This window comes from Oreochromis niloticus, linkage group LG16, assembly GCF_001858045.2.
Source record: "Oreochromis niloticus isolate F11D_XX linkage group LG16, O_niloticus_UMD_NMBU, whole genome shotgun sequence".
Classification (NCBI taxonomy): domain Eukaryota; kingdom Metazoa; phylum Chordata; class Actinopteri; order Cichliformes; family Cichlidae; genus Oreochromis; species Oreochromis niloticus.
In genome coordinates, this window is record NC_031987.2 from 11,135,478 (window position 1) to 11,150,603 (window position 15,126).

The window sequence follows — 15,126 nt, forward strand, 5'->3', positions numbered from 1 at the left end:
CCGCCCCACTCCACTGGTCTACTAGAATATTCTCAGTACTGGCAAAGAAGATGGGAGTTCTTCACTTGGGGCAGCGTCTCTTCCCAGATCCAGAGGGAGCACTCCGCTGTTTTCCAGCGCTAAGACTTTGAGCTGCTGATTGTCATCACAGCCATTTCACACTTGGCTACAAAATTGAAGGTCACCCTCCACTAAAGCCAACAGAACTATATCTGCGAAAAGCAGAAATGCTATTCCTAGGGTCAAAAAATGGACCCCGGCTTTTCCCTTAAGGCGATCGTGGCTCAAGAGTTGGCAGTTCGTCTTGTAATTGGAAGGTTGCCGGTTCGAACCCCGGCTCCGACAGTCTCGGTCGTTGTGTCCTTGGGCAAGACACTTCTCCCGTTCCCTACTGGTGGTGGTCAGAGGGCCCGGTGGCGCCGGTGTCCGGCAGCCTCACCTCTGTCAGTGCGCCCCAGGGTGGCTGTGGCTACAATGTAGCTTGCCATCACCAGTGTGTGAATGTGTGTGTGAATGGGTGGATGACTGAATGTGTAAAGCGCTTTGGGGTCCTTAGGGACTAGTAAAGCGCTATACAAATACAGGCCATTTACCATTTAAGATCCTGTTCATGGATCAAAGACGAGGGTGAAACCCTGACAAGTCCAACACTCACTTCTGTGTCCACCTCCAGCATGGTTCTCATTTCTGTGCTTCTGTTTTCAGCTCACATTAGAAGTACTCACCACAGACACACAAGTTCAAATGGTCAGAACAAGACTTCTACAGATAGACCTAAAAGCAGCAGAAGAGCTGGACGCAGCACAGAGGTGCATAAGGAGAGGACCTTGAAGGAGAAGTCATCCAAATTTAAATCAGGGTTGTATTGTAGGAGTCGCACAACTTAATGGTTACATCTCATGTAGTTAAAAAAACCAAACTTTTATGGACCTTTAACTGTAATTGATATAAAAAGGAATTTAAAACAGTCAATTACTTTGAATATTAAAACACAAGTCATGTTGAAAACAACTGAAATATCATAAAAGGTCATAATGTTATAGAGGAAACTGACTTATCAATGTAGGATAGTGTAGCTGAACTCAAAAGACGTTGAACTTCCCCAATTTACCAGCACACAGTCAGGAAACCACAGACCGATATAAAGGCATATCTTTTGGTCATCTATCCTTTTCGCTCTCTCTCTCTAACACACACACACACACACACACACAGTAGGATTTGATTGTTTCTAAAGTTTTGTAATCTCAGACAGCATGTTGTTACCTAATATGTGAGAATTACAGAAAAAGTGCTGCTCTCCCTCTTTGTCTGCAGTTCTCCACTCATCACGTCTACCCTCTGACCTGTTTGTGGGTGAAACCGGTCACTGAAAACGGCAGTGGACTGTGAGTTTGTTGTTGTAGAAATCAATCTACATGCTGACTAATGCGAAGTAAAGGAATGTTAGTCGCTCTGATAAAAACATTTATGTAACACTACAGCCTCAACAGCAACATGGGAGCAGTGCGGGGATCTTTTTTAATCTTTTAATTTACTTTGTATTTATTGGATAGGCAACAAGCAGCAAATCATTAAGCCATGGTTATGGTTAACTTTCCATGAAACCTACTGCTCTTTAAATCATGTACTTTTAAAAGTACTGGTACAGAATACTTTTGTCACCTTTGTTTGCTAGCCGAGACCCCAGAATAACCAGAGTCAGACTAATAAGACGGTAATAAGTACTTCATGTACTTATAAGGATGTCATTTATGCTTTTTATTTATGAGTCAGATTTTAAAATCTGAGCAGCTGGGATCAGTGGAGTGAGCTCTGACTTATTCCAGCTTGCAGAGCATTGCATGACCTTATGAAAATCAGCAGGAGACAAGAGTGATCTAATTCTAGAAATATTTTTAAGTTGGACCTCCAGCCCACAAAGCGTTTAGGGAGTGGAAGTTGGATGTCATTTGTAATACAATATTTAAAAGATCCACCTCCTTATTTTTTTGTACCAATTAAGTTAATTATTGCTCTTGTGCTACATATTTTCAGTCATGCCCTCAAAATAACATGTCCAGAGGAGAGTTTCACCCTGGTGGCCTCAACCCCGCAGGAAAAGGTACATTTATGGTTTAAACCATTACTGTTGCTTAGTTTTTCAAAATCAGTTTGTAAAACAAGGTTTTTTAAACAATCGAATTCCGTCTTAAGGCGTCTGCTTCCATTCTGTGCTCTCTCTGCAGAACAAGTGGTTACGGTCTCTTAACCAGACAGTGGATCAGATACTGGGCGGCGGAGGTCAGGGGTCATCACCAGCAATGACTCGCACGGCCTCCTACACGTTCACGGCAGACGAACGGTTCAAAGATGCTCAGTACACCGGGAGCTGGTTGGCAGGACGGGTTCATGGCAGGTTAGAAAACATGTTTGTATGTTTTTGGCATTCTCTTTAAGGTTTTGGAGTGTCCCTGAATGCATCGTTTAGGACAGGGGTCTCGAACTCCAGGCCTTGAGGGCCGGTGTCCTGTAGGGTTTAGATGTGTCCTTAATCCAACACAGCTGATTCAAATGGCTAAATTACCTCCTCAATATGTCTTGAAGTTCTCCAGAGGCCTGGTAATGAACTAATCATTTGATTCAGGTGTGCTGACCCAGGGTGAGCTCGAAAACATGCAGGACACCGGCCCTTGAGGCCTGGAGTTCGAGACCCCTGGTTTAGGAGAACATTAAAAATGTTCCTCATTTAATACACCTGTAAAATCAAACAATAATAACAGTATTTGATGAGATTGTATTATTTTGTCATGCATAAATGCATAAAAAAATGCACCCAACTCAATAGATTTCCAATAGAACTTGAATAAAAAAACAGCCAGTTAGCAATACAAAACAAATAATCCACCTTTGTCTTTGGAATCTCTTAGAAACAATGATTAATGTAAAATATGTTTATATATATTTAAAAAGCACAGCCACTTCTTCAATATGCAGGTCTGAAGTCATTATGTTTTTAGGCCAAAGAGGAGCAATGTTCAGGAATGAGGAATCAAATCACTAGAAGCCAATAAGTGAAGTCAGCATGAATGAAGAAAAGACTGTTTCCAGCCTTCTTGTGTAAATTCCTTCTTTGTGTGGGGAACTTAATTGATGACGCTGGCTAAACGGTTTAAGCAGAAGCTATATTTTCCTTCACAGAGGAACCATGAAGTGGCCAGACGGGCGGTTGTACAAGGGGAACTTTAAGAATGGACTGGAGGATGGGTCAGTACAGTAACCTGGTCTTATACAGAGGTGGTTACTGGATATGTTGTTCATTTCCAGTAAGAAACCTCTGCTCTTCCTGCCTTTGATCATGTGATAAAAAAGAAACAGAAATAGTGATGTAATTGCCCTACACTTCACCTCCGGCATGTTTTAAATATCCACTTCACAGTTGCTAAATGTTACTTTTTTTTTCCAGCTATGGAGAGTGTGTGATTCCTAATAAACTACTGAATAAAACCGACACCTACCAAGGACAGTGGAGAGAGGGCAAGATCCATGGTTTTGGCAAGTACAAGTCAGTACACATTTTCTACCTACTTTGTGGTGTGAAATAGCAGAAATTGTACGTGTACCCTTAGTTAGGTGTTAAGTAGCAGCGCTGGACATCCATATACAGATATAAAAGCTTTTTAAGTTTTAAAGACATCAGCTCTTATTAACAAATGTCTCTGGTCAGCAAATGTGGAACTAAAATAAAACATCATGTCTCCACAGTGGTTTTTTTTTTTTTAAGTGGCCACAGCTGTGGGCTCTGCACATTAACACAGAAGGCTGCTGTATATGTGTCATACTCAGGTATGCAAGTGGCGAGGTGTACGAGGGCTGTTTCTGTGATGGGCAGCGGCACGGTTACGGCATGCTGAGCTCTGGGAAACTGGCGAGGAATTCCTCCAGCGTTTTCATCGGGCAGTGGGTCCACGACAAGAGGACAGGATATGGCGTCTACGATGACATCACAAGGTCTGAATAATCCCAAGAAAACTGCTATTTTAAAAATATGGAAACTCAGAACTGTTAAATGTGGAATGCATCTCCTTAGGTAGGACGGAGCAAGGTTTCCTCTAATGGTCGGTTCACAGTAGTCGATAACGGTCCTGGTTTCTAGAGATGGCCTATCAGTGAATGAATTTTGTATCAAAGACATGCTACTGTCAGCAGTCCCTGATCTCATTTTTCCCCCCAGAGGCGAGAAATACATGGGCATGTGGCTGGATGACCAGCGGCATGGCAGCGCAGTCATCATCACGCAGCACGGCGTGTACTTTGAAGGAGCTTTCAGAGAGAACAAAATGAGCGTAAGTACACCCTGAAATATGTATCTGCTTACATATGTGTTTACAAATTTGTTAGCTCATGAGTGCGTTTGAGTGAATTTTAATCTGTGGGGAGGGCACAGATGTTGTGTTACTTGTAACTAAAATAAGTGGGTTTTGCTGGTTTATTTAAATACATGTGCAGAAAGAAAAAAAAGTAGTTTGAAATTTTACAAATGCATTTTTGTCTTTATTCATCCTATGTGTTTAGTTCTAAACACTTTAGAAAAAAGCTTTTAGTTTATAATAAGCATATACAAACCCCTGCACCTGAAATAACAGATAAGTTGGGAGACATGCAGTGTAGTAAGGCTGGAATTGTTGGTGCAGACAGGTAGTAGCTGCAGGCCTGTGGTGTGTTGATAAAATACCAAATCCATTTTACACAATGCATCCTACATGCGGCAGGTAATAATTAAATAACTTATCCTGCTTATCATCAAAAAGGATTCTCTTTGATGTCACTGAAGCACATACCAGAGGGGTCCTGGGCTGGCGGAGAGGGGTGCAGAGCGCTCAGAGCTCATGCTTTTCCTTCTTCAAACAGCAGAATTTAAAATATGCTAACCCCACTGTTGCTCCCATTAGTAGACTCTAAACATGCCAGCAAAGGACGTCAGGCTCATCTCAGCCAAAAAAACATATACAAACCCCAGTATTACCCAAGCATGCTTTTTTAAAATACATGGTCATTTTAATCCTTTGATTGTTATGTAGATGTAAATTCTGTCACAGTTGTTGCGAGGTGATCACACCTATCACTTCTCTGCCCTCCAGTATCAGCGTTACAGTGGTTAGCCCTGTTGCCTCACAGCAAAAGAGTCCTGGGTTTGAATCCACCAGCCAGACAGAGGCCCTCTGTGTGCATGTTCTCCCTCTGTGGGTTTCCTCCGGGCACTCCATTCTTCCTCCACAGTCTAAAGGCATGCATGTTGGGTTAATTGGTGATTCTAAATTGCCTGTAGGTGTCAAACAACATCAAAATGATGTTTTTCAACTGCAAAATGTTTTCTGGGATGTTCCTAGCTTGAGTCAGACATTTTAACAAAAAAACAACAACTTTATATTTACTTAAATTTTAACTATAGATGTCTCTTGTTTTGCAACTGTTTATATTTCTATTGCACCAAGCACATAAAAGACACAAGAGTTTCCCTCAAGATCGATAAATTTCTAATCTTATCCATGACATTTGTGACTGGACTGCAGTTTGTAGTGCATGTTGTAGAACTGGTGCACCTTTGAATTCTGAACTAGTAAAATGTCCTGCCTGCCTTTAAATCTGACCTGATGATGAAATGTAAATAAATATAACGTAGTGATGAAATCTTAATCGTGTTGGTGACACGTTTGATGTACTGTGTGCTTTCTGACAGGGTCTGGGTTTGCTGATGTCAGACGATGACACAGTTTTTCATGGGGAGTTCACTGACGACTGGACCATCAGCGGGAAGGTAGAAGACATTTCTGCTCTTTGTTTAAGACTTGGTGTCTGCAAAGGTCTTATTTTGATAGTCTTCAAAACTACCTTTTTTCCTAATCACAGTTGTTACTAAAAATACTCTAAAACAAGTTTCATTCACTCCTCTTCTCCTTCTCCTTCAGGGGATTTTAACCATGCCTAATGGTGACAGTCTGGACGGCCAGTTCAGTGGAGAGTGGAGCTCAGGGCTGAAGGTGGTTGGAACATACACAAAGCCAGGCATTGATGAACCTCCAAACAAGGAGAAGAATGGCCTGAAGTGAGTATTTATTGCACTTTAATGAGCTGGTTTTATAATAATGCATGTAAAAGTGCTCCTGATTTGTGCAGGCTTTTATTTGTCAACTTCTTGTCTGTTACGAGGGTATAATCATATAATGCCGTGTCATTTAAAACTTTGAAAATGTTGCACATGTGCAGCAGACTGGGTCAGTACGCCGTGCCGGCAGATCAGAGGTGGATCTGTGTGTTTGATGAATGTTGGAGTCGGCTAGGCTGCGAAGCTGCTGGGAAAGGAGAGAGGACGACGGCCTGGGAGAACATCGCTGTTACAATAACAACTGCACGACGGCAGAGGTAGACACATAAAGGATGCAACATCAAAGCCCCAGATTTAATTTGTGTTAGTTTAGACTGCAGATTTCAAATAAAAGATTGATGTAGCCAACTTGAGGTCACACATTGGTTGATGAAATCCAGTTTCAAAGGCTCACTTTCAACATTTTAATAGTCAGTAGCCTGATTTTTTTTTTTAAATCAGGGTTCAATAATAAACTTCTTTATTGTACTTTTTACCTCAGATAGCACCATAATTACGAAAATGAATATCATATTAACACTTAAATCTAAAACTGAGAACATAAATTCATCAGAAAGGTGTTTACTGCCGTCATAAATTCAGTGAGAAGTAGAGTCATTTTCCCCTAGACTTCTATAAAACTGACAGGAAACAGCTGATGACTCAAAGCACCACCTCATCCATCCAACACGGCGGTGGTTCTGTCATGCTTCAGCATGTTTGGCTGACAGTGTAACTGCCACAGTGGCATTAATAAAACACTGTATCTGTTAAAGTGAAAGCTCTGCCACACAGTTTTTATAATGATGTAAACCTACACATTTTAAAAATGAGACATTAATGCAGAATTTATCATTTTACTTTAAACTAAATGTGCTGAAGCTCCTGCAGAAGAAATATGTAACTTTCCAAACTGCTTAATGGGCCGCACTGTGTGATAATAATTCATCGTGTCTTATGTATACAGTTGTCAACTTAAATAAGTGGATGTGTCTGTGTGCTGTATGTTTGTAGCCCAGACCTCAGCAGGTCTCAGACCAAAGTCCTGGAGTGTCTGGAGTTTATTCCTCAGTATGAAGACCCTGTCACTGCAGCAAACTACGACAACATACGAAGATACCTCACCAAGGTATAGTGATCATACATTTAAATAAACAGATTTATCCTTCATTAAGGCGCAGACACAAATGGTTTTGGGAAGATAGAGTTAATGATAGGACTGTGTGTACGGGGTGTGATCAAAAACTTGGATGTCCTCCCAACTTGATCAGTGGAGATCCAGTGTGCATGGCAGAGGTAAAAGTACAAAGTGGATGAATTAGCAGGGAGGCGGGCGGTGAGAGGAGGTTGTGTGTCTGCACACAGTTGCATGCTAGACAGATCAGCCTGTGATAGACTGGCCAACAACAGTTCAAGTCCATTTTAAAATTTCCAGTTAACCAAACAGGCATGTGTTTGGACTGTGGGGAGAAGCCAGAGTATGTGCCAAGAACCCATAAATAAAACAATAGAAAACATAAATTAAAATTTACATTTTTGGGGCTTTTCAGATAATAAAGAATACATAAATTAGAAGTTGAATTTTCAAAGAAAAAAAAAAGAAAGCTACCTGAAACGCTTTGCTAAATTAACTAAAATATAAGGAAATAATAAAAATATAGGTCACGTTGGTCACACCTCGATACTTAATCGCCAAGATTACGTATCAGCTGCCTTTAAAAAAACGTTGCATTTGTATTCAGTACTCATTATGAACTTCTAACTCTCACTCACTCCAGCACACACTTGTAATTTCATGTCATTTAGACTCTATTTTATTTTATGTATTTTCTTTTTTTTGTTTTGTCTGAGCACATACGTGTGTGTATTTACATATATATTCATATTTGTACATGTAAATGCAAGTATGTGTACTTGTATATATCGTTTTTTACTCTATATGTCTGAAATAAAGATACAATAACTACTGACACATATTTTAGGAATTTAAGACTAAAGCTAATAACTAAACAGAAATGGGGAAATTCACTCTCTCAGCTGAAACTAAACTGAATTCAAAACAAAATAAAATGAATCAAACTAGTTACAAAATAGAAACTGTAATAGCTGTGGCAACTGGAGACCCAGCCCTGATCAGCCGTGATGATCCATCACATGATGTTTGAACGCACTGGAAGCCGTCCAGACGCGAAGAAGATCTTGAGGGGATATTACAAAGATTAAGTTAGGTACGGTTTGATTATCATGAGCTGTTTTCCTGAGTCAAGAAAGTCTTCTGGTTATTTGTAGTTTTGTTAATAGATGTTTGTGTATGTGTGTGCATCAGGCATGTGAGACCCCCCACCACCCTCTAGGCTGGCTGGTGGAGACATTGGTGACAGCGTACAGGATGACGTACGTCGGTGTGGGATCAAACCGCAGGCTGCTCAGGCAGGCTGTCCAAGAGGTCCTGGCCTACCTCACACACTTCTACAGCGTCATCAGGTAGATTCATCTGTTTGCTGGGCCCTCAGGAAAGAGTTTCTATACACGGGTCTGACACTGGAGAAACTTCAGGACTGTGCTCCGAAAATTAGGAAATTTTGCTGCTTCCCTGTTTAAGGTCATCTTAGTGCAGCTTTCTGTGCCATTGCTACATTTCAGTCGCTACCTTGAAATCCTGTTCTGACCACTTGCACTTGTGCATATGATTTCACCATGGACCTGTGCAGATATTTTCCAGGTCAGATTTAACCGACTTTATGTCAAGGATCTGAAAATTTCATGTCGATTTTTCGTGCACTTAAGTTATAAGAGTTCTACAATTTTGGAAAAAAAATAAGACAACCTCTCCCCTGTGACTCTGAGGGCTTTTAACTCTGAGAGTAGACATGACATGACGTCATATTAAAGTTATTGTACCAAAAATAAATCAATCAGCTGATTGTGAGGGAGTCAGGACTGTGGTTTAAGATTTGGTTTACAGGGACTGAGCCCTTATTAGATTTAGAAACTGAAGGTGAAACCAACTTAAATAAAACTCTTGTATATAATAAATTTTACTATATATGTATGTGTGATATAATGTCTGTCACCTGACTAAATATGGGTGTAATATTCTGTCTACAGGTTTTTATTCCCAGGATTACCGGACGATGGCAGCGTCCTCCCAGATGCCCCCACCTCTCCATCTAAGAGCAGACGCAACTCTTACACAACAGGGCAAGGGTGAGTGACACACACACACACACACACACACACACACACACACACACACACACACACACACACACACACACACACACACACACACACACATATATACATACAGGACACATGAAGTTTTCCTGACTCTTCATCTGTGTTTTTCTCCTCCTCTTCCTCCACCACGTTGTCCTCCAGCTGTGTTATGGTGGTGAGCTCCTCCTCTCTCCTCCTCCCTCTGCTGCTCCCTCGACTCTATCCTCCTCTCTTTACTCTGTACTCCCTGCAGGAGGAGCAGGAGGAAACTGAGTACTGGGAGCGCATCCTCCGACTCAACAAACAGCCTGACCAATCGCTGCTCAGCTTCCTGGAAGTGCAGGAGTGAGTACAAAACCCACAAAAAAAGTAAAGATATAAAAGGTTTTCTTCTTTAGAAAAAAAACATTTTGTTTGTTTGTTTTGTGTCATTTGAATGTTTCCGCTTTAGGAAGTTCTGGCCGCTGTGGATGTCAATTCTTGGGGAGAAAAAGCAGGTGAGGCAGTTTTTTTTCTTTATGTAATTTTCAGTCTAGATCTGCAGCTTTTATTTACAGCTGCAGCTCTCGTTTCATTGTCTGTAACTGGATCTCTTTGCATGCATTACAGATTGTGTCCAGCAGCAAAGACGCCTGTTTTGTTTCTGCTGTAGAAACACTCCAGCAGATCAGGTAGCTGCCCTGTGATCTCGCACAATGTCATTAGTGATGACTAGACACTAAAAATGAAAAATGGAGCTCTTATTCATGGTTTAGAGTTTTGTGTATCTATAAGAGTGATTAATTTGCAACTGAATTTACAGATGTCCTGGTTACAAACACATAACCTTTTCAAAATTTAAATGTTTCTTCACACAAGTAAAAAAAACCTCCTTAGAAGAAGATTTTATTAAAGCGGGATAAAGTTCATGGTTCACCTGTCGGCCATGAAGAAGAGCGTCCCTACACTGAATGATCAGCTGTGCTCAGTTCAGAGTGACGGATGATGCTGTCGATCCTGACGTCCACCTTCACATCCTGAACCTGAGCACAGATGTTCAGGTCTTTGGTGGGCGGAGCTTCCTGACTTTGATGGAGGGTCTCCTCGAGGGTGCTCAGTATTCTGCACTCTCCTGCTGACCTCAGAGCAGCCAGCAGCTCTCTGTGTGAACTGAGTAAGCGGTTAAAAAGAAGGATAGTCGGATGGGTGATCACTCGGATGGGATGTCGCTATTGTCTCCTTTTCCTTCATCAAGGATGCTCAGCTATATCCTCTCCTAAAGGAAGCATTAAAACACCTTTCCTAAGCATTTAGAGAATTTGCCCAGCTCTTATGAAGACTGCCACACAGATATTTTCAGGTCATTTCACTCAGTTAGCAGCTGATTATTCAAGCACACCCTGGGACTCCTTCACTCAGCTGGTTTTTTAATAGATGTTGTGATGCTTGATCACAAACTATTGAGACTTTGGTAAAGGGATACACACCCATGCACTAATAAAAATGTCGAAATGTCATGAGTTTATAATGTAAATTCATGAGTTGAGTATTAAAATTCAACCCTTCATATTTACACAGCACCAGATTCACTCCGTCAGACAAGCTGATGGTGATCCAGAAGTCATTTGAGGAGCTGACACTGGAGGTGAAGCCTCTGCTGGATGGTGACTTCCTCTGGTGCATGGATGATCTGTTCCCACTCTTCCTTTATGTGGTGCTCAGAGCCAGGTATCCTATCACACATTCATGCATTTATTTGCATGTAGTAAGAGGTGTCTGTATTGCCTTATTGGTGATATTTGAGGTCTGTGTTGGTTACCCTAACCTTATGCTTTTATTGAAGTCTTGACAATCAGGGGACAAAAACAGTCATCAGTCTACCTGATATTTATCAAAAATACTTATATTTTTCCCAAAAAAGTACTTTTAGCTTGTCTCCATATACAAAGGAGTAGGATTCAGGGTTGGTGTCAGCCTAGCCGGTGACTTAGACCTCACAGTGTTAAACATTTGTGTCCCCTCTTTAGAGATTCAGGTGTGGGAACTATAGCCTCAAAGTTTCTTAAATACGTGATATTTATAATGATTAAAAAAACTGAACATTTTATAAGTGCTCGCTGGCAGAATTTATATCTGTAAGAGAATGAAGGGCATTTTCCATCCTGAGCTATTTTCTTGAGTATTTTATAAAGTACTGTGTTTTGTTGGAGGTTGTTGAAGTAGCTGTACAAGAAGTGATAACCAAACTAAGCAAGTCAAAGAGGACCAAACCAGTCCTGATGGTTTTCAAGTTCGCAGTCTTGTCATTTGTACCATCCCACCTCTTTGAAAGTAGTTTTATAAACATCCAATTAACACATTACACATTATTCTGCTGCTCAGGATCCGAAACCTGGGAGCTGAAATCAGCCTCATAGAAGATTTGATGGATCCCAACATTCAGCACGGAGAGCTGGGACTGATGTTCACAACACTAAAGGTGAGTGCAGCCGACTCCCAGACACATTTACATAAAAGGTGTAAAAGTATCCGACTCTGTGAAATGCTCATGTTTTTACAGTAATTCTGTAAATTAGATATCCAAATATTTGGATATTTCTTTATGTTTCAACATAATTTTATGGACCCTTTGTGTTTCTCCTGGATTGAAGCAGCGTAATTAGAAAACCTTTTAAACAAATTCCTAGTTTTGTGTCAGTTTACAATAAGAAATGTCTATAAGCCTGTTTGTGAACGTGACGGCGTGCTGGTTTCCCTGGTTAATAAGGGTTTGTCTCCATAGTTCCTCAGAAGGAAACAAAAAATCTTTGTAAAACTTCAGGAAATCTCCAAATTGTTGTTTTTGTTTCAGCTGTGACTCCAATCACAGTTATTCTTCGTCCGTCATGCGTGCAGGATTTTAAACCATGTCTCTGCCACAGGCCTGTTACATCCAGATCCAGCAGGAGACAAACGCGTAGGAGGAGATAGGAGGATGCCACGCGCTGACAGGAAGTGCCATAACCAAACCGAAGCTGCATCGAGGCTGCAGATGTGCACAGCAAAGGGAATGTGGGAGCTTAACCTCCGAGCAGGAGGTCTGACACCTCTCATTAACTCCACTTTTTTCTATCCAACAACCTCAGCAGGTCTGTATACAGTGGGAGCGTAGCGCCCTCTTCTGGACAGGCTGCGACACTGCACCTTCATTTTCAAATGCACTTTGTCATACGTGTCAGTTTAACTTCCATTTGAGTTTCAGAACTATTTAATGAAAATGATATTTTACAGTGTTTCCCTGACTGGTGGATATACAGTGTATATTATACCGATTTCATCTGCTTTCTATGAAAACTGGAGGCAAAGAGCGCTAACTACATCATAGATGATAAACATGACTGTGTTTTAAAGGGAAAAGTCGGTGCTAATAACTGCAATAATGATGTAAATATTTTTCTAAGGGTGAAACAGTTTTCAAAAGGGAACTTTAAGGCTGTTAAAGCTGCGGTCGTTGTTTTTATTTAGCTGAATTTGAATGCAGTGGAAAACCAGGGAGAGAGATGACGAGTGTGTTCTTGGTAGCAGATTTTGGATGAATACACTGTTGAAGGCTAATGTGGGCTACGGTGCAGGTATTACTGAACGTGCAGCATGTGGCAGCTGCAGTTAAAGTTAAAGTCTGGCTCTAAACCAGAATAATGTGCTGCTGCTGCTGCTGCTGCTTTGTGAGACTGAAAGATTTTCCTCAATTTTATTTTGAGTATGAGTGATGCGCTCACTTTTCACTGAGCAGCCGAATGAGACAGAGCTCGATCAAACTGGGCATCCCGCCGATGCCGATGCACGTTAACAAACTAAAACTGTAACTCTGACACACAAACGTAACTCTGATCTCCTACAGCTCTGATATTTTTAACCAGGATAAAGTGACCATCAGGATTACTGATTTTGGTCCTTCGCTGAACAGGATGAACCAGCTCAGCATAAAGGAAACTTTCATTCCTTTAATCTGAGTGCTTCTTCTCATGTTCATGTTTAAGAATATCATCTTCAGATCCAGGGACGCCGAGTGTTTCTGAGCTTTAGTTTACTTCCACGTTCAGCCGGCGAAAGTGTGCAAAAGGAATCTGCATCTGTCATCTGTCATGTTTTTGCATCAAGCTGCATGAAAAGAACATTTCAGGGTTTTTCGTTTGTTTTTTTTATTTTGTTTCGTGTTATTAAGAAAAGCTGCAACATTTCCAAAAAGTTGGACAGAAAAGTTCATGAACATCTCAGTTCAGAGAAAATGGTGTGCACATGTACGTCGTAATTGTTACTGTGTGTGTGTGTGTTTTAATGCAGATCCAGATTTTTTTTTTTTTTAAACACAATTGTCCAACTAGTTAATGAAACTTTTAGGCTGTTTTGATCCCTTGAAGCTGACTCAGAATAATATTTTTTTTAATGTTGTGTACATGTATGTTCAAAGAAAAAAATAAGACATGAGGGAGTTTTGTCACTTTAAAAGGATTTTATTTTTTATTTATGATTCGAATACAGTTTAAATTAATGATATTGATTATAAATTATGAAGACTTACCACAAACCTGCACAGCATCCATCTAAATTTGAGTGAGCTGAGGACTGTGATGCGTTTGCATCATCGAGACTGACGATTTGTAATTTCAGTGTTACTGAAAGCTGCACTGTATTCACTGCCACCTCCACCATGTTTTTATTTTTGGCAGAGTCACTTAAACCTGTGTTCTGATTTAGTTTTTTTAAACTACTAAAAGCAATGCAGTGAGAGTTACTGAGAGTTCATGGTGTAAAGCCTGAGCCGTGAAATGATTGACCCTTTTTGAAACTGGAGTGTTTATTGAATCTATTGCTTTAAAAAAAATTAAATAGCAGTTTATAAATGATTTGTGTGATTGTCAGTCACACTGATGATGTACAGATCTCAAAAACTCATGTATCAAGTATGATACAGTCTGCGTTACAGGGTTAAATCTTTGGACCTATCAGGTTCAAGGAGAGAGAGCCTCAGCCAAATATCAACACTGTCTTCAGCTCTCAGACTGATTTTTGTTGATTTGAGATAAATGAAGAGTAGTGAAGTTTCTCACAAGTTTCTCTGAGTTAGAGAATCGTAATGCACTGTACAGCAGCACTCCGGCTTCATGCATTTCCTAAAGAGAAGCCAGTGTCTGCCTGGAAGGGAGAAACCATTAGAGGAAAATAAAGTAATTAAAACTGATGAGCTAACATGTAAAACATGTTTCAGACTAGGAAGCATCTTTAAGGTGATTATTTTTTTCTAACCGGGTGTATATTTTTGTAACCTTGTAGAAAGAGTTGATTTGGGGGAAAATGATTGATGAATGTTGAGTAAAGACTGATTTCAGATGTTTATTTTAAAAAAAGGCAATAAATTTATTTTAATTCTGGAAACGTCTCCTCGTTTTATTAAAATTACGGCTGTTTCAAAAATGATCAGCACCCCTTCGAAGCACAGAGTGTTTGCAAACGGACTGATTCTTATACAGCACCTTTCTGCTCTCCCAGAGCTCTTTATACCCACACTTATTCATACAAGTGCTTTCTATCTAACATTCACACTCCATCAGAGAGCAACTTGGGGTTAATCTTGCCCACAGATATTTGGCATGCAACCCGGGAGCAAACCAGGTTAGTAGATGACCTGCTCTAACTTCTGAGCTACAGCCACCTGGAAACAGCTCCAAATATTTGAAGGAATAGGTGTGGTCTGAGGGTTATTTAGTTCTTTTGCACATGTGGGTGAAACATTTAGACTCGACATTGAGGTTTGTGAGGCTGGC

The 15,126-nt window shown here is 40.6% G+C and overlaps 1 protein-coding gene across 4 annotated transcripts in view; it reads left to right on the forward strand.

Annotated features, from left to right (window-relative positions):
• LOC100694505 (alsin) overlaps positions 1-14,733 on the forward strand; it is a 32,471-nt gene extending 17,738 nt beyond the window's left edge. For 3 of the 4 annotated variants that reach the window (XM_019353257.2, XM_019353259.2, XM_019353261.2), the window contains 19 exons: positions 1,318-1,388; positions 2,038-2,104; positions 2,229-2,398; positions 3,181-3,246; positions 3,446-3,544; positions 3,826-3,990; positions 4,214-4,325; positions 5,720-5,797; positions 5,949-6,085; positions 6,247-6,402; positions 7,139-7,253; positions 8,451-8,608; positions 9,233-9,331; positions 9,506-9,688; positions 9,795-9,840; positions 9,953-10,014; positions 10,901-11,050; positions 11,705-11,801; positions 12,244-14,733. In XM_019353257.2, the coding sequence (XP_019208802.1) occupies positions 1,318-1,388; positions 2,038-2,104; positions 2,229-2,398; positions 3,181-3,246; positions 3,446-3,544; positions 3,826-3,990; positions 4,214-4,325; positions 5,720-5,797; positions 5,949-6,085; positions 6,247-6,402; positions 7,139-7,253; positions 8,451-8,608; positions 9,233-9,331; positions 9,506-9,688; positions 9,795-9,840; positions 9,953-10,014; positions 10,901-11,050; positions 11,705-11,801; positions 12,244-12,282 (2,070 nt within the window). In that variant the 3' untranslated portion in view covers positions 12,283-14,733. The remainder of the gene's footprint in view (positions 1-1,317; positions 1,389-2,037; positions 2,105-2,228; positions 2,399-3,180; positions 3,247-3,445; positions 3,545-3,825; positions 3,991-4,213; positions 4,326-5,719; positions 5,798-5,948; positions 6,086-6,246; positions 6,403-7,138; positions 7,254-8,450; positions 8,609-9,232; positions 9,332-9,505; positions 9,689-9,794; positions 9,841-9,952; positions 10,015-10,900; positions 11,051-11,704; positions 11,802-12,243) is intronic. The other variant, XM_019353258.2, reaches the window with a different exon arrangement.
• The last annotated feature ends 393 nt before the right edge of the window (positions 14,734-15,126 follow it).